The following is a 23,534-nucleotide window of genomic DNA, read 5'->3' as shown; positions in this document are numbered from 1 at the left end:
GAAGAAACACTCTCAAAGTGCACCAGATTGATGAATTTAACATTAAAATGCACAAAAATCTTGTGAGAAACACTGGTATTGCTATGCCAATGTAGTTTATAGCTTGTTTTTTGGATTAATCACTGTGGAGTATAGTTCAATTAATAAATGACAATTTTGCACTTATTTCATCTGTTAACTCTCACTCGTTCCTGCTCGCTCATTAGTTTGGGGGTGAGGGGCGTTTAGGGACCTGGATATTGGATAGGGGGCGCTGGCCCAAAAAAAGTTGAGAACCACTGCAATAGAAGAACAGTTTAAAGTGAATAAACCTTAGATCCATTAGGGACCTTTCTGATGCCAATGATGTTGTAAAAGTTTTAAAAGGCAGATCTTTTACCATAATCAGTTTTTTCTACCGATTGTTTTTAATCATTATGAAGCTTGTTAAATGTATTAATGCTCAATACGCTTGAGCGTTGAATTTAAATCACAGTTGGAGATCAATATCATCAAACAGAATTTAAATGACACAACGCCTTCAAAGTTGTAGCTGAATGGATTGCAAAAATCATCCTTCTTGGTTGAGAATTCAAAAGTAGTCATGTACAGGGGTGCCCTAAGGATTTTCCTGAATGGTACGCAAAAGAAAAAATGGAGCCTAATCATAGGTGACTGCATCACAGCAGCTATTTATTTACATCTTGTCATCCTAATTAAACTTAATTTTTCACTGAATAGTTTCCACACTGACGCACAATAACGCACATTCTGTTTATTATAAGCACACGTTGCACTTTTTTTCATCTGCCACTTTAAAGCTAGAGTTCTTTAAAGCAGGATAGATTCTGATTGGCCGTCATTGTTTTTTCCTTCATCAGCTGAAAAAAATCCTTCTCAAAGTGATTCCAACAATATTGTTTGGTTATCGTTACAGTTGTGGTGTGGACTTCACTATTCTCATAGAATATACAACAGTTATTAAAACTTTATGGTTATAGTCATGGCCGTAGCCAGCTATGAGGTCACCGAGGTCCGGACCTCGGTCATTTTTTTATATTCAAAAATAAAATTTCAAGCTCTCTGAATGATTAATTAGCCGTTTAAACCGCGTCATATGTGTGTTTGCAATTTATGTCGCTGCGAGAAGGTAGATCAGTGAACGGGGCTTGAGAGCGTGTTGTGAGCATAGACTGTAAAAAATGCGGCAGAGCGCTTTATGTCACTTTATTATAATTTATAAATAAAGCGCAAAAGAAACTACAAGCATGATGCAACAGCATCGTAGTTGATGTCAATTTGAAAGTCATGAAATGACCAAAAAGTGCCAATAAACTTTTTTTTCTTTTACATTTCCGATAATGGCGCGTATAATTTGCACTAAGTGCCTGTCTTTTTAGCAAAAAAGGCACCCACAACTAAATAGCTACAGTTGCACGGGTCGTTGGGCGTGCGTGAGGTGCTTGAAACTAAGTAGCTTTTGACGCGTTCGACTCGAGTTCGAATCCGCCTTTTGCCGAACTCGCTCTTCTCCCTCTTCTCCCTTTTCCCAATACACATGAGATGTAAAATGTATAGCCTAACATAAAGGTCTCTAGCGTTATATTTTGCCAACGAACTAATATCGAAACCGTGATATGGTTTTGTGCTTTATAAAACAGCACAAGACTTTAAGTATCCTATATAGGCATTATGTTTGTGCTGCGTGATTTAAAGAAAAGTGCGCACTTTGCTCACGCGATCAAAGGGTTTATTTCTTGCAAGTGAAGACATTAGGACAAAAGTATTGTAATTTTCCTATAGTGTAATGTAAAATATACTTTTGAAATATTCATTTTCATTTATTAGGCTATATGGATTTTATGTCATAGGAATAATTATAGAAATCATTATTATATTATTATACTAATTGTTTGGCATACTAAAACACCAGTTATAATGTAATGTAGACTGAAACTCCATATCATAACTAAAAAATATGTTTGAGCCCCCTTTAATGTCCAGGTACAAGTCAATGTTTTTTATTTGTGCACAGTTCATGGGTTGAAGCCCGTTGAAGCTCTTAATTTTGAGCTCTCAAAGAGCACCAGATTGATGCATTTAACCTTAAAATGTACAAAATTTTCTTGCGGGGGAGCATGCCCCCGAACCCCCCTAGAGGGACAGAGGTTTACCCAACATAGTTTTACAAAATCCTATATGGGAAAGATCTATCATTTATGAACTTTACTCCAGCATAGTACAACAAAGTTCCTTTTAAGTCAGTAAACTAAAACTCTTAATGCAAAATTAAAATGTCCTTGGACAAACTATACATTAGGCCTGCCTAAGGGGGGGCCTACAAGACATTGATTGTGCCCAGGGGCCTCTGAATTCTTAATCCGGCCCTGCACCTCACCTCGGACCTCACTAATTTTCAAACCCTGGTTACGGCCTTGGTTATAGTTATCATCCTTGTTGTGAACGGCCATTAAGACAGTGTTACAGTTCACAACAGCAGGAAATGACTAGTGGTCTTAGCAGCCAGACTTTTGTTTTCCTGTTTTTGCATCTCCATTTCTGCATTCTTGGCCTTCCGATTGAAAACATGGAAGTTGGCGGCTTTGTTTAAGGATGCCACACAATTAGACAAAAACATTGCTATACCGCCCTTTCATTGCAGCTGTTTTCATCATTACAGATTTGAGCAAACATGGTTCATCCAAAAATGGAAACTCACGCTCATGTCGTTCCAAACCTGTAGCTATGACTTTCTTTCTTCTGCAGAACACAAAAGCAGATCATTTGAAAATGTCTACATTGAAAGTTAATGGGGTCCAATGTTGTTTTGGACCCCATTAACTATAATTATATGAACAAACAGTTAATCATTCTTCACAATATCTTATTTTATGTTCCACTGGCGAAAGACAGTCATACAGGTTTGGAACGACTTGAAGGTGAGGGTTTGTTTTTTACAATTCAGACTGATCTTGGGACTTGACTCTATTGATTTGGAGGCAGTAAGCAACCACCCAGAATGCCCTAGCAGCCACTTAGCAACGCTTTGGCATCTCATCAAAAACCCTATCATGGAGGCGAGTACACAAGCAAAGGCCCCTTCATAAAACTGACATGAGAAACAACCACCTCTTTTTAAAGTACAGGGTTTGGTGCTGTCAAAAGGGCTTTACTTTGGTTTGCAGCATGTGCTGTTGGCATGAATAGTGTTCTGTGCTGCCTGTGTGCCCACAATGTGTGTTCAAACCCATCGTGAGGGATCTTTCTACCAGTCAAATGCACCACTGTATGACTACAAAATGAAAACGTAGCGAGACGGAATGGCTGTGGTGCTTTAATGATGATGATGGAGAGACCATGATGGGGTTTAAGGGTTGGGCTGTGGTTGAGATCAATTGAAATTTCTGACTGATATCCTCTTTGTATCATCTTGTTCTGTTCTCAGCTCTTTTTAGAAGCACATAATATCATCTCCTCCATACATGCATATTTAATTTATGTACCAGCCGCAATAGTAAGGAAATCTCTGTCTTCTTAGGTCAGATCTTTAATGAGCTTGTCTTTTTTTGTGCTGTTCTTGATTGGTTTGTTGTATTTAATGTCTCATATGGTCTGTCTGTCTTTTAGGGAGCTCGTGTGTGGGTGCGGGATAAGGAGCAGCTCTTTCCCTCCATTGTCAGCTGCTGTGATGACCGGACTCTCATCCTCACCACAGACTATGGAGAGGTAAGAGAGACCGCCTGCTTTGAACTTTTATTTTAATAAAAAATTACTCACCCTCATGTAGTTCCAAACCTGTATGACTTCTATCTGTGGAACACAAAAGATGATGCTGGTCACTATGTGCTTTCATTGTATTACAAAAAGTTTCAAATTTCTCCTTTTATATTAAAGAGTGTGAATAAATGATGACAGAACTTTCATTTCTCTTTAAGAGCTTTCACCTTTATTTGTGCCATATGTTTTGACATTTATTCTTAATAAATCGGATGGCCATCTTTCTGAGAGAGATAAACGTTTCACTGTTAATGTCTTCAATTGTGTGAGGTCCTGCAGGTAAAGTACGGTTTTAATTAATTCCAGTTTCTCACTACTACAGTTAGACCTTTTGATATGAATAGCAGGAATGTCCATAAGGAAGCCGAGTTTAGCCACTGCGTTTAATCAGTATGGCCCTCTGTTAAAGCTTTGTGTCTGGAGGAAATCCTGTTCTCAAAGCACAATAAGAATGCAGGTCAGAATATATTTATCAGATGTGTGTCAACATGTAGCCTGTGTGCTTTGTTCTGGTCCTACATAATTTAGGAATTGTGATATACTGTACAGTTCAGCTCATATGTTTAAATATCTCTTGCAGACTTTGTATGATCAATTTTTAATCTCCATTAAATCGCCAGAAAATTGGATTCTTTATATCATTAACAGAACATACAGTATGGACTATCTTGCGACAGGAAAGCTGCAATACAAATTTGTAATCTTATTAGTAATCGTGTGTGTCATTCTGAACATACAGCACAAATTGATTTCTTTCTTACTATTCCTATTCCACATTTAAATCACTCCAGACTGATTACTATTTCCATAGATGAATACTTGAGTATTTCCATAATTGCTTAAACCGGCAGTTTTTCAATTCCAGATTTAATGCAGACTCTGCAATTCTTATATTCTACATGCATTAAAGTGCCTTTTTAAAAATTCCCTAATTTTGTTTTGGAGGTCTTCTACATGCATCAAATGTAAAAAATAAAAAATAAAAAAAACTTTAATTTTCTCATAATATACATTGCACATCACCACATTTTTCTATAATTCTCAAACGTCTATATTTAAACAGTCTCTCTAAATTCCTCCTTCCCTTCAGCCTGCTCTGCTCTGATTGGCCAGATGGCCCAGTCTTTTGTGATTGGTTATTATCATTTATTATTACCATAACTGAATTTCAGCTCTGGAGGCTTCCTCAGTCCTCAGCGTGTGTACACATTGTAAAGACAGTAATGATGACGTCAATTTACCAAGAACTTACGTGAATGTAACACACGTTTGTAAAACAAATCTTGCTCCATCCTTTATCTATACTCAAAGTAGTAAGAACAACAGACAATCTGCATTAATAGACACAGTTTTATGTAATAGTGGCCCACAGCAGCTTAGCAGAAGTATTTCAGTAATAACGTAATAATAATAATAATCTAAAACACAAAACTACGTATTCTGAACACCCGGTAGAAAATATATACATTAATAATTATTCAAGCTTACAGGTTGTGATTCTGAGGAGCAAGCTGGTCCAAATAAACTGGGTACTGACCCATCTTTCAAGAGCAAGTGTTTAGCGAATCCTGCAATGAACTCTGAGATTTGAGAAGCAGTCGTCAGTAAAATTACGGGTTTGAGGGCTGGTCAAGTTGTTCGCGGGCGGACAACGTACAGCATAGGCGGCCATTAGAGATGCGCGGATGGGCTATTATTTCATCCGCAACCGCATCACAAAACTCATCATCCGTCTGCCATCCATCCGCACCAACGTTTTTGACCAATTTTCAAAACCGCACCCGCCTGCCATCCGCTGAATGTATACATATATTTTTCATTTGATTGGTTCATTTGATTGGTTCAACCGCCCGCCACCCTCCCGAATTTAATTAAAATATTATTTTTCATCACGTCATCCGCCCGATCCGCGGTTTTTCCGCGGAGTCCGCGGCTGTAACCGCCAACCGCGCATCTCTAGCGGCCATTATGCAAATGTCTTTTCTAGTGACTTAAAACTGTCACACAGTGGGATTCAAATTACTGACCACTCGTTTAGGCGGTTCTGAGTTGATTCTTTCTTTTGGAAGACAATTACTTTATTTATCGTGCACTTTCGACTTGACAACTTTGCAGAACACACACTGCATGAAAGGGAATATTCGAAAAAACAAAAAACAACATAAATGACTTCCAATGTGGTGGTGATCAATTTGTGTTTAGGCCAATTTCAACCAAGCACAGTATGTGACCATAGAGAAGTATTCAGAGACTATACCGACTAAAGATAATGAAAAATGAAATGAAACTCTCATTTCGAACTGTTAACACCCCAAACCGACAGTTAAACTCCCGGCATGCAGTGCAGTGTCTGGCTCGTAAAACTGCATAGTAAAGTGTAAGTGCATGGGACCCCGTCACATGTTTTATTTAGCGAGCTTACTGTGGCATCCATGCCCCAACAGAGATCAGGAGGCTGTGTGTGAGTTCAGTGAGGTGTGAAGAGACTGACACTCCACTGACACACTGTTCTGGGGTGAAGCTTGAGCTCGAGCTCATTCAGAAGAGTGACTTCCTCTTGCCAGAGCTCTCTATGTATCTATGTATGTAACTGTCTATCAGTCGGTTCACTCTATCTGTCTGTTTGTCTCATTTGGTCTTTGGTGCAAAAAAGTAAATTATCTGTTTTTATTTAAAGCTGGATTGTAACTGATGTATTAATACTGTATAATAAGCCTATTTTTGTAATCATTTTAGACTTGAAATGCTTTTAACACCATTATCAGCAGTATTTAATAGACTCTTGGCTTTCACTAAGTCTATAGATCGTGTTTTGTAAAGCTGACCCTGTGTTTTTCTGGGATTGCTTTGAGCAGGGTGTGACTCAGCGCTGGTACAGCGGATGGGTTGAGAGAAGAACGCTTCCTGTGAAGAGTAGAGCCATTTCAGCTGGCCTCCATGTGTCTGCTCACTACTGGGCCGTCCCTATTGATCAGGCCCCACCCACCTCATGCATATTCATATAGGCTATGCTAGCAGGGTGTGGTCTTTCAAACACAAAGCCTCATGCAGGGCTCTTGTACAGAAGATGCCAGTAACTCTTTTAATTACAAACCTTCAGTTACTAGACAATTAATCATTTAGATTATTTACTTTTAATAAGCTGATACAGTATACAACAAACTTGATGAAATTAATTTGAATTTTATTGCGTATACAAGGCAATGATAGTATTTTAATGACACAGATGGCAGACAGTGCCTTGAAGTGATGTCTCGTAGTCATTACAAAATATATTTGCTAATATGTGTATAGCATAAAATGATCTTTGCTTGAATAAACGATCTTTTGTTTAAATACAGTCCTAAAATGATACTGCGTAGTTTTATATTTAAACATACTTTTTGGACCTTGTTTTGGTGCATCAGTCAGCGGCCCTGCCCTCGGTGAAAACGCCACATTAGGAAAACATTGATTGTGCACTTTATAACTGAGGATCAATGGATTTAGCAGATGGTTTCACATGCACACGCACGTTTAGGGGAGTGTGTTGGTTCTCATGTAAGTGCATTGATGTTGTGTGTGTACTTACTGTTTGGAAGACCATGAAAGCATTAATTGAAAGCTAATACTTGAGTTGTAAAATACTTACAGGAATGAATATGCCATTTCTCATGCAAGTCATGCAAACTTAAATGAAGATTAACAACAATGCTTAATCACTTTGTGCATGATGAGGAAGTCTTGCTTCTGTGGAAGACAGATAAACCTACATGGACAATGGACAGTTCCGCTAAACAAGTGGAAATTTGGTATCTTATAGTGATAGCAAACTGGAACACAAATAATAACTCCTAAATTCCAGGAAATTCCATTTATTTATCTCACACTAGAGCATAATTTTTTTCAAACTGACTGCACTGGTTGTTTTTTCTCATTTTTTATTGATGATCTCATCATCAGGATTCCCAGTTCTCCCAGGGATGGTCCATTGCTTAGCAACCAGAGGTGATGTTCCCGTTTTCTGGCACACTGTCAACACTGACACCCATTGTCCTGTCTGAACGCCTGTAATGTGCTAATGGCGCCATGACAAACTGACTCCCTGCCATGTGTCAATTTGCAGAGCACAGCAGGACACTATAACCTGGGGCGCATAGATGATCATAGATGTTAAATACACCCTTATTTTCACAAAATGTATGACCATTTGTTTGCAGTCAGCATGAACTGAGTACAAAATGACAGTAGTTATGATAGATTGCATCAGATTTTAAATGTTGCTGTAGAAAACCCTTGTTCGGTATTTACTTTATAGCCATCATGCTGCTCAGTTGTCATATTCCTCTAATTGTGTTACATATTGTATAACATAAGTGAGTTGACAGCCACACAACGGCAGAGGACAATCAGATGAGGCATATGAAATGTTGCTCTGAGAGTCAGATTATCAGACAAAAATTGTCTCATTTTATGAAACCAGCTCAAGTTATAATTATATTAGTTCAAATGTTTGGGTTTGGTAAGGTTTTTTAAAATATTTTTGAAAGTAATCTCATGTTTACCAAGGCTGCACTTATTTGATTAAAAATACAGTATAAACACAGGAATATTGTAAAATATTATCACTACTTAAAATATTTTCTATTTGAATATGTTTTCAAAATGTAATTTTTTCCTTTGATGGCAAAACTGAATTTTCAGCATCATAACTCCAGTCTCCACTGTCATATGATCCTTCAGAAATCATTCTGATATGCTGATTTTCTGTTCAAGAAGCATTTCTTATTATTATCAATGTTGAAAACAGTTGTGCTGCTTCATATTTCAAAGTTCAAAAGCACAGCATTTATTTAAAATATAGATAATTTGTATCATTAAAATGTCTTCTCTGTCTCTTTTGATCAATTTAATAAAAATAAAAATGTTAATTTATAAAAAAAAAAAAAAAATGTTGGCCCCAAACTTTCAAACGGTGGTGTATATATTAAATTAATAATTTAAATTCAGGGTTATTATAGTTTTGAAGTAAAAAAAAAAAAGCTTTTTAAAGTTTTTTTATAATTCCATTTTATTTTGAGCTTTTCTTTATTTAAATTTTATTTTTGTTAGATTTTTATAGTTTATTTATTTTATTTTAATTGTATTATTTTTGTGCTGCTCAAGTTAAATAATATAAATTAAGTTGTGGCTTTGGGTTTTATCGCCTTATCTAGTGGCATTTAAAAAAATTAAGAATGTATACAATATATTTATTTTTTCATTTAGTTTTAGAGTCATAAACATCAGTTTTAGTTTATTTTTTATTTTTTAATATTAGGTTTTAATTTGATCTGGAAATATTTTAATTGAGTTTTCTTCATAGTTTTTTAGTGGTGACATTCACTCGGACCAACCTAAGGGACATTTTCCTGGTCATCCCCACATAATGAAGCCCTGCCTCTTACCACATCCTGTGAATGTTTGATTTAGACACATTTATTGTCATTTTAAACCTCCCACTTTGCATGTACCGAATGTTGTTTCAACCTCCTGTTTGTTTGCCCTTAGCGGTGGGAGCCAGCATATCATGAATAGGAATTTGGGGAATTTTTTCAATTAAACATCCTTGACTTCTTTACTGGATGTTTGCGGATGAATCATGTGGCTGGAGCTTTGTGCATGAACTTTGACCCAAAGTGCGTCTGGCGTCCTTCTGTGCTGAGAAATTACCCATAGAGAGCAAATTCCTGGTCTTGTGAAAGATGAGGCGTCACACAACGATAACGTAAACTATGAAACACATTAACACAGCTATGATGCAACAATGACCTCATTATACATGAATGAATCATGATAAAGTCATAGCGCCCCCTAGAATAACCTCACACTGCTTCACACCCGAAACTTTAATCTGATAAACAGAGCCTCAGGTGTTACTACACATGGGTTTTGTGTCTCGTATCTCCATATAGATCACATTATCTCAGGTTGGGGTTGAGATTCTGCCAAAGTGCTGTTTCCTTTCTGTCTTGTCTGATCAATGAATCTCATCTGTCTGGAGACAGGCCTGACGAGCCACCATGATAAGATCATTATTGTATGACATCATTCAATTTTAGTGGCACTTTTTGCTAATGGATTTGTCATCGATCTCAGTTACAAGAATAACTATGACCTACACGCTTCGAAAGAAACATTCAACACAATTTTAAGGAATTTATTTAACTAGAGTTCTTTGCCAGGGTGAGTTGCTAAAGTGTTTTGAATGATTGTTTTCCTTCGCTGGTTTTATCGTCTACTAGTTAAAGGTAGGTTAGGCAATTTTCATGCTGGAGTTAAAGTCCAAACTTGAAATATGAACAACACCTTAGCAAGCACAACTAATAAAACATTGTCTGCATATATAGCAGACTTTGGCTGTCTAAAGCCTGTTTAAATGTGTTCTTTTATCCACATTCTTCCTACGCTTTGAGCGCATTATGGGAGTAATTTCCGTTAAATTGTAAACAATCAGCGAAAGGTTCACTCTATGAACACAATAATAAGCATTTTCAAAAACTTAGTAAAATCAGATTATTCTACTCACCCTTCAACCATCGAACATTAAACAAAAGGATGCTGAGGAATAAGGATTCTTTGTTGTTCAAATTTATGATTTGAAATGATTTGTTAGTCTTTTTGAGTGGAACTTCCCCAAAGTTCCTCTCGTAATTTAAAACGCAATATCTCGTTAGGAAAAAGGTGGATAAGAGGATAAGTAACATTGTCTCTATGTCTGTAGTTTAACCCAACACTGTAAACAATACAACATATGTTTTTCCGTTGCTTTAACTCAAAATAAGTGAAGCAATTTCAACTTTTTTTTATGTTATACAAGATTCAACTGATTTTTTAACTCACTTTAATGTAATTTAAGTTGAAATGACTTAAAAATCCTTGTTGATCCAACTGAAAAATTTAAGGCAGCAACTTTTTTTTTTTTTTTACAGTTAATGTTTAATGATCTACTCAGAAATGATCTCTCTTCTAATATAATATTAACAATTATTCGGACATTTACTTGAAGATTTGTGTAGGATGTGTGTGCAACTTTAGTGTTGGGATGCTTGTGCATCAGTTAATAATGAATGACAGTGCATTACAATAGATGATTCAGCAAACACATCTCAAGGAATCTTCAATGTCAGATAAGTAGATTAAAGAGAACCGGTTCAAATGCAGTGTGCAATGAAGACGTCAGCCTTGTGATTCAGCATAATGCATCGTGTCCAAGGATTTCTGAGGACAAGTCGTGGAGGAAGTGCTCAGGACAATGAAAGTGAGAGGATCACTGTGAAGATGTCATGGGTGGGTATGGTTTCAGGAATGTGAAACAACTTGGCAGAAAGATCGAGCAGGTCCGGGCAAATTAGTAAAACAAGCTTCCGGCCCACATGTATACTCCTGTAAATGAGCCCTGTCTTGTGCACTGTTGCTTCATAGCAGCATAAATCACAGATCTCTTACTCTGGTGTACTGGTTAATCTGAGAGCGCTAAAACTAATGTCCCATTGCTCCTCTGATGACAGCCCTTTATAGTTTGTGTTGATAATGACATGGTTGTGTGTTTTTGTGTGTTGAAGGTGATAACTCTGGATCAGGGTGAGGTGAACAGGCTAAAGGTTTTCCCCATGCATCCCACCAGCATCAGTGGAGTGGAGGACATGTCCACTCTGGCCGAGTTACATGAGGCCGCCATCATGCACAACCTCTTTCTTCGCTACCAGAAGGACCTTATTTATGTAAGTGTTATTTTTGCAAAACGCACACACATACACACACACACACACACACACACACACACACACACACACACACACACACACACACACACACACACACACACACACACACACACACACACACACACACACACACACACACACACACACACACACACACACACACAAACCATCACATCACAGAAAACTTTCTGCATTTTTACATTTTCAAAAAACATCACTTAGTTTGGTTTATAGGCTGTTTTCCTCATGACGCACACACACACACACACACACACACACACACACACACACACACACACACACACACACACACACACACACACACACACACACACACACACACACACACACACACACACACACACACACACACACACACACTAATTATCTTCTTTAAATTCAAATGGGAATTTGATTGCAGTGTTTTCATGTAAACAAGGGAACAATCTGTACTTTGAGAAGTCTTTTGCCTCAAAAGAACTTTGTTCTGTGAAGCTTTAATGGGGTTTAATCTGAGCTTAACACTGTGCAAAAATGTCCATGTATCAACAATAAGCATGAAATAAATGCAGCAAAAATTGATCCCAAGAACTGCCTGATGACAACTGGTTTTACAAAAATTTAAATCACAATTTTTCTGTGGATACATTGTCTTCTAATTTCTATTACCTCTGATGATAGTTTTATAAATCTGAAACTACTTACCATTCATGCTTTATGATTTTTTTTTATTAGCATGTATGTTATCATTTTACTTTTATTTAACTGTCAAACTGAATTTTAACATATACCATAATATACAATGTTAAACTGACCAGAAAACATAACAGGTATATTGTAGATTATTAGATAAACCAACAATAATTCAAAAATAAACACATGATTGGAAATCTGTAGTGCAAAGATTTCATTTGAGTGTCAATCTATAAGAAAACATACTATCGTAGATATTATAACTTGGAAACTTTAGAACCATAAATGATACAATACAAAATACTGTCACGGATTATTTTTCCCAGGTGAATGGTGTTAGAGTCAAGGTTAGTCAAATTGTCTATTGGGCTGGAAAAGTTCAAATGTCCCTGGAGTTTTAACAAAATCTCCATTTCGATACATACTTTGTTCAACATCAAAAATGTAAACAGTGTACGCTCAAACCTGTATGTTCTTATTGTTGTTCATTCTTGCAGACTAACATTGGCTCCATCCTAGCGGCCGTGAACCCTTATAAGCAGATATCCGGGCTGTATGACGCCGAGGCAGTGGATGTGTACAGCAGACATCACCTGGGTGAACTACCTCCACACATCTTTGCTGTGGCCAACGAGTGTTACCGCTGCCTGTGGAAGAGACACGACAGTCAGTGTGTGCTCATCAGGTAACACGCTGCTGCTGCTGCTCTTAAAGGCATCACATCACATTGAGTATTATTCTAGTTTAAAGGAATGAAATACTATTAATCAGATCCTCTTGATGTAAAGCTCACCAGACAGCTTTTGGTGATTTTTCCCCCGCTGTTGGTTGGGATCGCCTCTTGACCAAATATCCTGAAATTTGTGTACCTCATCAGCGTAATGTTGTGTAGTATTCGCGCTGCCATAACAACACGACTACAGATGACAAGGAACCTTGTTGTGTAGTGTGAGCACCACAGCATTTCAGGTCCTGTAGTGTGAACTTTACCCTGAGTGGCAGCTTGGAGTGATTGGGTGTTTGTCCAAAGTCTTTATATGGTATTTGGCCATCTTAATAAAACATTTCAAATTGTAGGGAGTTAGCAGCATTGTGAGAGTATGCACAGTTCTAAGGGCACCACAAACTACAAACAGAACAAGTGTTAAACAATAAATCACTTCACTGGACATGGAGAGGGAATTTTACGCACTAGTCATAGTGCCCATAGTGACTCTGTACTTCACAAAGTTTGGCTAAAATAAATGTGGTGAAAAGGAATTCAGGGAATTCACCTTCATTCACCATTCAGGAGCAGATATTATTAAATGTAGGGGTTTCGGCTATGATGAGTGTTACAGTTTAAATATACGCAAAATTTAAAGAAATTAAAGGGATAGTTCACTTTGAAATAAAATTTTGGTATGTTTTAGCTTACCTCAAGGGCATCCAAGATGTAGGTGTCTTTTTTTCTGCAGAAGTTTCAATTTTGATATTTTTAGGTCAAACCGTTCTTGTCTGTCAGTCGTATAATGCAGGTATATGGTCACTGTCTCAAAGAGCATGCACAGAGTCCAAATTAAAACAATTCCCCATCATCCAAATTAAACAATTCCCCATCGTAAGTACACATTGATGGCCTAAGACACGAAACGAGCGGTTTGTGTGAGAAAACAAACAGTATTTATATCTTTTTACCTCTTATACACAGTCACGTCCAAGTGATCTGAGGGCGCGGGCGCATCCTGGTGTGTGACGTGTACGCAGACTGGTGCATAGATATATACACTAGATGTCGCCTTGTCTACGGCAGCTCATTGGAACGAATGTCTTTAATGCAACATCTAGTGTATACTTGAGACAGTGACCATAGACCTGCATGAAATGACTGACAGACAAGAACGGTTTGACCTAAAAATATCAAAATTGAAACTACTGCGGAAAAAAAGACACCTACATCTTGGATGCCCTTGAGGTAAGCTAAAACATACCAAAATTTTATTTCAAAGTGAACTATCCCTTTAATAGTTTTATTGAGCAAGGACGCATTAAATTAATGAAAAATGACACAATACATTTATAATGTTTCAGAAGATTTCTGTTCAAAATAAATGCCGAACTTCATCAAAGACTGTGTGACGGTATCACAAAAATATTAATAAATGAACTGCTTTCAACATTTATAATAATAATAAATGTTTCTTGAGCCGCAAATCAGCATATTAGAATGATTTCTGAAGGATCATGTGACACTGAAGACTGGAGTAATGATGCTGAAAATTCAGCTTTGACATCACAAGAATAAATGACATTTTTAAAGATAGTAAAGTTTTATTTTTTTATTACCGTTTAGATTTGGTGAGTATAAGAGACTAATTTCAAAAACATTTAAAAATCTTACCAACCCCAAACTGTTTAACGGTTGTGATATTTTTACTTAAGTAATTATGTTACAATATGCAAACCTATAAAACTACAGACAAAGGTGTGCTTGTGTGTTTACTGTGTGCTTCATGTGTGTGTGTTCTCAGTGGAGAGAGTGGTGCTGGGAAGACAGAAAGCACCAAACTGCTGCTGAAGTTCCTGTCTGTCATGAGTCAGAACTCCACAGGCTCTCCGCTGTCAGAGAGGACCACCAGGGTGGAGCAGGCCATTGTACAGAGCAGGTCATACACACACGCACGCACGCACGCACACACACACACACACACACACACACACACACACACACACACACACACACACACACACACAGTTGTATCTCTTCCCATTTTAACACCTGTTCCTTCTCTTCCACTCCAGTCCAATAATGGAGGCGTTTGGGAATGCAAAAACCGTTTACAACAACAACTCCAGTCGCTTTGGCAAGTTCATTCAGCTTCACTTCTCTCAGAGTGGAAATATTCAGGGCGGCTGTATTATTGATTATTTACTTGAAAAGGTATCTTTTATTTACTCTTTTCTTTTTCTTTTTAGCCATTTATAGACCTGCAGATGAGCAGCTGTAGGCCTATTAAATGCTTTGTGCTTTAAAAATGTCGTAACATTCCAGAATCGAGTTGTGCGGCAGAATCCGGGAGAGAGGAACTATCACATTTTCTATGCATTGTTGTCAGGTGCTAAGCGTGAGCACAGAGGTGAGATTTTAGCTTTTTATACACTTCAACTTTAAATAAGCTGAATCTTTTTCTCTGGCCATTGTTTTTATATTACTCCGTGTTCTCATCCTCAGAAATGTACATGCTGGCTGATTCTCCCGAGGCGTATCATTACCTCAACCAGTCTGGCTGTGTGAAAGACAGAAGCTTGAATGACAAACACCTCTATGATAGTGTGATGGTCAGTCAATATTTTGCATGGTCTGTGTTTGACAGTGTTCTTGACTCTTAGACAGTTACTTGTCTCATGAACATACAGAGGTTAATGCCATGCAATTGGGCTTTAATAAATGTTCCACTAGAGGGCACCACATCATCTCTTTTCTGTAAACTGTTCAACACAAAGCATAGGGTTAGTTCACCCGAAAATGAAAATTCTGTCATCATTTACTCATCCTCATGTTGTTCAAAACCCGTGAGACTATGTTCATCTTCGGAACCACAAATGAAATGCAGTTAAAGAAATCTGAGAAATTTGACAGTCCAACAAAGTTCATAAACAGATTGTAAAACTAATCCATATGAATTGAGCGGTTTAGCCCTAATTTTCTGAAGAGACTTGATCGCTTTATATAATGAGCAGATTTTGGCTTTTATTATGTTTTTATTCTGTAATCTGTATTGTAAGGGGAAAAAGACATGTTCATGGTTTTATTTTATTTAATGACTGTAGGAAGCTTTGAAAGTGATGGTATTCACAGAGGAAGAGATCCGGGATGTCTTCAAGCTGCTGTCTGGGGTCTTACAGATCGGCAACATTGAGTTCATGACTGCAGGGGGTGCTCAGATCACCACTAAAGGAGGTTCGATACGGATCAGCGCTTGTCTTCAGTGTCACATGATCCTTCAGAAATCATTCTAATATGCTGATTTGGTGCTCAAGAAACATTTCTTATTCTTATTAATGTTGAAAACAGTTATACTGCTTTCTTTCTAAGGATTATTTGATGAATAGAATCTATTTGTAACATTATACATGTTTTTACTTTTACTTTTGATACATTTATGCATCCTTTTTGAGTATTAATTTCTTTAAAACAAAAACAAAAATCCTACTGACCCCAAACTTTTGAATTGTTGTAAGTTTGGTTAAAACATGAATCTTTACGGGTCTCAAAATATGCTGAAGACATGCATGAAACTGAAGATTCAATTTGCTCTGTGAATATTGACAAAATAATAAATATTATCTCAGGATAAGATGTTAATGGATGTTTAATACTGACCTAATAATAATGAATAATCGCACTTTCCACAGTTGTGAAGGCTTATGCAGTGTGTTTATTTGAATGACAGTGGTCAGTGTCGTCAGTGATCTGCTGGGACTCGACTCCTTTCAGCTGTCTGAGGTTCTGACACAGCGGTCCATGATCCTTAGAGGAGAAGAAATCTGCTCGCCCCTCACTGTGGAACAGGTAAGGAACCAGGACATGCGTCCATTTTTATGATGTTTTATAGTATACTGGCAAGTTTAGGAATAAGATATATGTCTTTGTTTGGTGAACGTGATTTCACCAAGTACCACATGTTCCTGGATCAACATCAGATTTGAGGGACAAGTTTACAGTTTATGTCAAGTTTAGGCTTAGACCCAGGGTGAGGTGCTTCAACATCAGTGTTATTCACCTATCATTTCCCTCAGATTTTAGGGAAAGATTATGGGTAGGGTTAGGTTTAGGGGTGAGGATAGGGTAAGGACTACATTTTGGGACAGGAATGTTATTCCAGGATCAACAAAATATCTTGATCCAGGAACATGTCTTACTTGGCAAAATCACGGTGACTGTCTTTGTTTATTTACATTTTGGAATAAGTTTGGGCAATGGTTTCAAAAAGTTTTATATTTCTGCTACAGATTTTTTGTGTGTTTATTTTACCCTTCATGTTGTATCATGTCGTGACATGTCTGTGCTGTGCCCTCAGTGTGTTCAGAGACAAGTTCCTTTCCCTGCATCCCCACTCACCCCAGATTTACTGACAGACTGTCATTTAAAAAACATGCTCACACCCATACGCCTGTGTAAAAAGTGTCTTTGCGTGACTTGGTACCATTTCCTGTTTTTTTGTCCCCTCGAATTCCTGCTATAATAACTCAGTGATAAAGATCTCATGAGAAAAAACACAATAGAGGCAGAGTGTGGAGACGGCGGTTAGCAGCCGCCTAATGGGGGCAGCCTACCACACAAATATGCACGGTAAACACAAGAGACAGTCAGTTTAGCGCTAGAGCAGAGCTTTCAAAACTTACTCTTGAGAATTCTTCTGTCCCGCAATGCAAGTTCACGGTCAAGTGAATGAAAATCAAAGGCTTGCTTTTGGAAACTGGTTGGAAAAAGGGAGCTAGACCAGTGAAAGCTAGGGGATGAAAGTGTGTGCATGCGAAGAATAAAGAGACCCCAACCCACATTATCCCATAAATCTCATCCAGCATGTACTAAAGGGCCCTGGCCTTTGTGACTGACACACAAGCAATCTTTTCATGAACAAAGACAATGGCCACTAACTCCAGCCTGTGTTAGCGGTCATAAAGCAGGGCCACGTCTTAATGGAGGCCCTTATTCCTCCTCCTCTTTTTCTCATAATGCACTAACACAGTGGCCAGGACCTCAACAGCTGCCATTGGCCGTATCCTGCACAAACAGCCATTCTTTCAGGTCTTTCTGATGGAGCCAACACACAGTTCAGAATCAGGCAGAAGTGTCTCTGACTGATGAATTATAGTGCTGCTGAAACAATAGACGGGAGTTTGGTGTTCTTAGGAATAGCAGAGGCTAATTTGTGGTTATTAACTTTCTCTCCTTCTGTAATCCAGTAATAGCAGCTCAGGGTTATTGCTGGGTTTATGAGTTGAAATTGAACTGAAATTCCAGAAGCAGATATTTCTCAAGAGCTTCCTCACTTTTCATCACTTTTATAAAATGAACTGGTCGGTCAGTTTTAGTGGATGTACTGTATAAATCAGTTCTCACAGTGTGTATCTGTATCCTAGCACCGGTGTAGTTCATCACATTAGATCAACATGTTCCACTACTGTTTGACAACCAGAAATTATTATTTTCTTCCTTTCAGTATAATTTGAAAAAAAAAAATAGGGTGGTTTAAATATGGCCTAAGTGTCCACATACTTATTGGGGCCACTGTATTTGATCCAATCTCGGCTATAAATCAGGAAAGACATGCATTGTTTTCAAACGTTTAAAGACACGCACAATTATTGAGAGTAACAACCCTGCAAATTCAATCCAACACAACCTTACAGTTTCTTTTTATGATGTTGAAATGCAAATAGACATTTTAGTGTTTTGTAATAATCTCCAGAGACATTGCTTGTTGATTTTATGGTTTTAAATTGCGCTGTTGGAGGCTAACTAAAGGAAAAATGTCTCTGGATTAATATTTGTCTCTGCCCTGCTTTCCAAAGGCAATTGATTCCAGGGACTCTGTGGCCATGGCGTTGTATTCCCAGTGTTTTTCTTGGATCATCACCAGAATCAACCAGAAAATCAAAGGAAAGGACAACTTCAAGTCCATTGGCATTTTGGATATCTTTGGCTTTGAGAACTTCGAGGTGAGAGTTCGTGAGTTGAGGTGAAACCTTCCAGACAGACAACCTGCCGATGGCATGTTGTCATGTTTTTATGACTTCCCCCCCCCCCCCCTCCAGGTGAACCGGTTCGAGCAGTTCAACATTAACTATGCCAATGAGAAGCTCCAGGAGTACTTCAACAAGCACATCTTCTCCCTGGAGCAGCTTGAATATAACAGGTGGGTCCTGCCAGTGACCCTGATTCTTAGATTTTGACCTAATTTTGCTCTAGAAACCAGCTTAGATAGTTTACACTGTCTTCCATCCTTCATTTAACTAGATAGATGAAAGAATTAGGCCATAAAGCCATACCATACCATACCATACCAGACGTGTACTGAAATCACACACATTTGATGAAAAACTTACTATATAGAACATGCTTGTGTGTAGCATGCAAAATATGTATGTGTGTAGTATAAATGCAAACTGGACATACTACATAAATATGCACTGACACGTCACTTGCATCGCTTTCCCCCCTTCCACAAATCCTCTCCCATGGCCTCATGGGATTATAAAGTATCCATTGGATGCACACTTCAGAATCTCTGCATAAGTATTAGGTCATCTGGATACTTTTCGTCTACTATTTTTCAAATACTATTCATTCGGACTGGTTTTTGCCTACTAGTGAAGTGTGCATAGTCATATTCAGCACATGAGGTCTTGCATTACTGTGATGATAACAGACTTTTGTACTCAAGGGGGTGATACTTAAGTTAGTAACTGACATACTCAGATTGATCAAGATTGTTTTCAGACTGCTCATGCATAGTGACTTGAAAGAGAAAACTGACTGTAGAAAATAGCAGTGCTTACTGGAGCGCCCTTTGTGGCCACTCTAAGAATGCAATGCGTGATTGTTTCGCATTATGAATTGCACTCTGACACATTTCAATGTATTTTTCAAGCCTTGAGAATCTTAGAGAATCATACATGCTTATTTCTAGTTAACTGCATATTGCCACATGCGGTAATCAAATATCTGTGCAGATAAACTGGATGTTCTATTATTCAGCTAGCTATAAAAATATACCTTTAACTAGCTTGTCGTTTCAAACTGTTGCCCTACCATGACAGTACACCTGAAATGACTGTAGATATACAGTATGTATGACTAATGTTAATGTCTGCTATAGTGAGAAAATGAACCATGTGAGAAATGAGAGTCCATTATTGGGCTGTTTTGTGCTAATGTACGCAAGAAAACCGACTCTAGAAAAGACCACTTTAGGCTAATGTTTACGCTAAGACATTTCACTGCGCCTCTGAGCTAGAGGTGTTTACCTCACATACTTGTGAACAGTGTGTTTCAGGTATTAGTTTTAGCAAACAACAACACGTACTCAGACATGTAAAAGAAGCTCTATCGTCCTCTTGACTTCTGAAGTGTGTTCAGAATGTAAAAATAAAAAAGTGTATACAACTGGACTGCACACCTGTAATGCACTGACTAAGCATTCACGTGCGTAGACTACATCAGGACATGAAACTGCTGTGGAAAACCTAAGAGGCCGACACAGACTGCTCTGTAGACACGTAGCTTCAAGCTATCAGGTGTCACAGAGAGCTCAGGTCACAACAGGGTGAAATCGTATAGAAGGACGGAGGCGCGACGTGTCCCAGAGGTGTATGTGACATGATGTACATGACATGGACTGTCTTTTAGGGCAGAGTGATGGAGAGATAGCAGATTAACTAAGGGAGAGGGTTTCTCTGCCTCTTCTTACTGTAGGCACTATGGAGGCACTCTGCCAGATGTGTGAATGGGTCTCCTCTTTCCCACACAGTTGTGTTCTTGTGTTGAAATGTGATGACTGAGGGGGGGTCAGCAGAGCCCGGTCACAGCTCATTTCATCACATGAACACTGAGGATAATACCACCTTTGTGTACTTGTGGTGTTGTGATGTGTGTATCTGTTGCTCAAGAGGTTCTCTTTTGTCTCCACACAGGGAGGGGATACACTGGGAGGCCATCGATTGGATGGACAACGCTGAGTGTTTGGATCTGATCGAAAAGGTGGCCTTTTAACCTTTACTCAGCTCTCACTGGGACCCCACAGTGCTCATTATAAACTGTTTAATTGTCGATAACCAGCAGAATGTGATCTCTACAGTAGTCATTTCAGGAATATTGGCTGATTAGATGGTACCAAAAGTAAATGGGCTCATACAGGGGATGTACCTGTCTCTTCTCTGCATCATTTCCTACCCTCTTCTTCATTAACATTGCCCTCCTAAGTGCACGGTCAATAAGATATTTATTTTTATTAATGCTTTTATTCAGCAAGGACACGTTAAATTGGTCAATAGTGACAGTAAAGTCATTTATAAGGTTACAAAAGATTCCTATTTCAAATAAATGCTGTTCTTTTGAACTTTCTTTTCATCAAAGAATCCTTTTTCCATAAAAACGTGACACTGAAGACTGGAGTAATGATGCTGAAAATTCAGCTCTGACATCACAGGAATAAATTACATTTTAGAATATGTTAAAATATAAACTGTTATTTTAAATTTCGCAATATTACTGTTTTGACTGTAGTTTTGATCAAATAAATGCAGCCTTGGTGAGCATAAGAGACTCGCTGACCGCAAACTTTTGAACAGTACATACGTCTCTAAGAGGTCTGGAACATTTCACAATGTAATTGTTTTGTACATTATCTGCTAAACATACTAAAGGGACTATTTTTCTAACATTCGACAGGGAATGTTTTAGAGATTGCAAATTATTGCATGTTATTTTACAGTAAAAATGACATGTTCCAGTTCAAATTGAAAAGATGTCTCTTTGCCAAATATACTATCAGACCATCCATATCAAGTGTCTAAAAAGGGTAATATGAAAAAAGAAATAATGGTTACACTTTATTTTAATGTGTCCTTGTTAAAGTGTAATTATACATTTACGTACTGAGTCATATCAATTAACAACATGTACTTACTATAGGGTAAGGAATAGGGTTTGGTTTAGGGTTAGTTGCTTGTAATTATGCAGAATTTACTGTTATTACTAGAGTAAGTACATGTAACATATAACAAGGACACTGTCAATTAAAGTGTTACTGAAATAATTTGCATCTTCAATCTTAGTCCCCTTCCTGCATTGTCACGGAAAAATATCAACTTCTTAAAATAACCTTTGGCCAATATCTCACATAAATGCAAATGCATGACAACGAGCGAGACCCCTGTGGTTAATAATAATACATTTTGAGTGAGAGAGCGTGTGCTTAGATCAGTGTTCTCTTTTCTCAGAAACTGGGCATGTTGGCTCTTATCAATGAAGAGAGCAGATTCCCTAAAGGCACGGACTACACCCTGCTGGAGAAACTACACAGCCGGCATGCCGTAAGTCCTCCTTTTCAAAACACTCACAGACATATGCGCTTTCTTCTCCTCGTCTCATTTCAGATCACAGAGAGTTAATGCTTCTTTAAACTCACTGATAAAGACCAGCGCTGAGCCGAGCCGTCACACCCCCACAGCCTCTCACACGCACATGCACAATACGGTAACGTGAGCAGGCTTTCCTCAGGCCCCGGGAACAATGAGTGTGTCCTCGGAGAACCCACATACAGTCTGCCTCGACTGAAGTGTCTTTGAGTGTGCGCGCTGCAAAATATAATCAATGTGAAATAATGTGTTATGTGTTTCTGCCTCTGCAGACAAACCCATACTACGTGAAACCAAGAGTGGCAGATCACCAGTTTGGTATTAAACATTATGCAGGAGAGGTAATTACATCAACACACAGTGCTATTTTAGTACTATTATTTGTGAGGTTGGAAAGATTTTATAAGGTCTGCCAAAAGTTAAAATGCTTTAAATGGACATCAGACTTCATTTGTTGCTGCATGTTGCTACGTTTTGAAACCAACAGCAGGTGGAATGACCATTTCTGTTGATACCTATAATCTAAAATATTGACCGGTCTATCACTATATATATATCACAGGTGTGACTGCCAAGAGGAAGTGAGCTCTGGACTTCCCCAGTCCTCTCACTCTCTCTCATCATCTGTCAGTGTCAGTTTCGGTTTATAAGAGAGTCTGTTCAGGAGAGTAAGAGAAAGCAGTCAGTTCAGTATGCTGAAAAAAGTACAGAGAGATGGAAAGTTAAGAGTTGGTTTGCCCTTTCACCATGGGCACTACACGAAGCCTTCACAGTTTAATGTGCTGGAAACCACACGGCTAACATGCATTCCCATGAGAAGCATTTGGCATGCTGTCCAGCTCCTTCTCTAGTTGCAATTATTTTTTTTCCTGACAGTTTTCTTTCACACTTCTACTTGCTTTTCACTTGCTTTTACTTTTTTACTTCAAAAAATAATCCGTATTTTAGTCTTGTTTACCAGCAAAAAACATCTACACTGATGCGTTTTTTCTGAGAAGCAACATTGCATCAGGTTGCATGCTTCAAATATATCTTGTTTTAAGGATTTTTTATATATAATTTTTTTACTTTACAGTAGCCAAAGATACAGATTTTTACCACTTTCTGAGATGCAAGTTGCATGCAAAATGTCTGACATGTTCCCACAATATCAATCCAGTCTTTCAAATGCTTTCAGATGCAGAATCTTTAGCATCTGTTCTCTTGGCCAAAACA

General features: G+C 38.1%; 1 protein-coding gene across 1 annotated transcript in view; it reads left to right on the top strand.

Annotated features, from left to right (window-relative positions):
• The window catches only part of myo10l3 (myosin X, like 3), a 79,860-nt gene that overhangs the window by 19,418 nt on the left and 36,908 nt on the right, over nt 1-23,534 (top strand). Inside the window, exons 2-15 of the mRNA XM_081367966.1 lie at nt 3,607-3,705; nt 11,340-11,498; nt 12,692-12,879; nt 14,705-14,839; nt 14,976-15,114; nt 15,226-15,310; nt 15,406-15,512; nt 16,005-16,134; nt 16,628-16,746; nt 18,753-18,899; nt 18,996-19,096; nt 20,874-20,940; nt 22,182-22,274; nt 22,592-22,660. Of these exons, the coding sequence (XP_081224092.1) occupies nt 3,607-3,705; nt 11,340-11,498; nt 12,692-12,879; nt 14,705-14,839; nt 14,976-15,114; nt 15,226-15,310; nt 15,406-15,512; nt 16,005-16,134; nt 16,628-16,746; nt 18,753-18,899; nt 18,996-19,096; nt 20,874-20,940; nt 22,182-22,274; nt 22,592-22,660 (1,638 nt within the window). The remainder of the gene's footprint in view (nt 1-3,606; nt 3,706-11,339; nt 11,499-12,691; nt 12,880-14,704; nt 14,840-14,975; nt 15,115-15,225; nt 15,311-15,405; nt 15,513-16,004; nt 16,135-16,627; nt 16,747-18,752; nt 18,900-18,995; nt 19,097-20,873; nt 20,941-22,181; nt 22,275-22,591; nt 22,661-23,534) is intronic.

The sequence above is a fragment of the Scardinius erythrophthalmus genome (genome assembly GCF_964197995.2).
Source record: "Scardinius erythrophthalmus genome assembly, chromosome: 6".
Lineage (NCBI taxonomy): Eukaryota > Metazoa > Chordata > Actinopteri > Cypriniformes > Leuciscidae > Scardinius > Scardinius erythrophthalmus.
The sequence above is the reverse complement of the archived record's forward strand: the minus strand, read 5'-3'. Positions and strand labels throughout refer to the sequence as shown.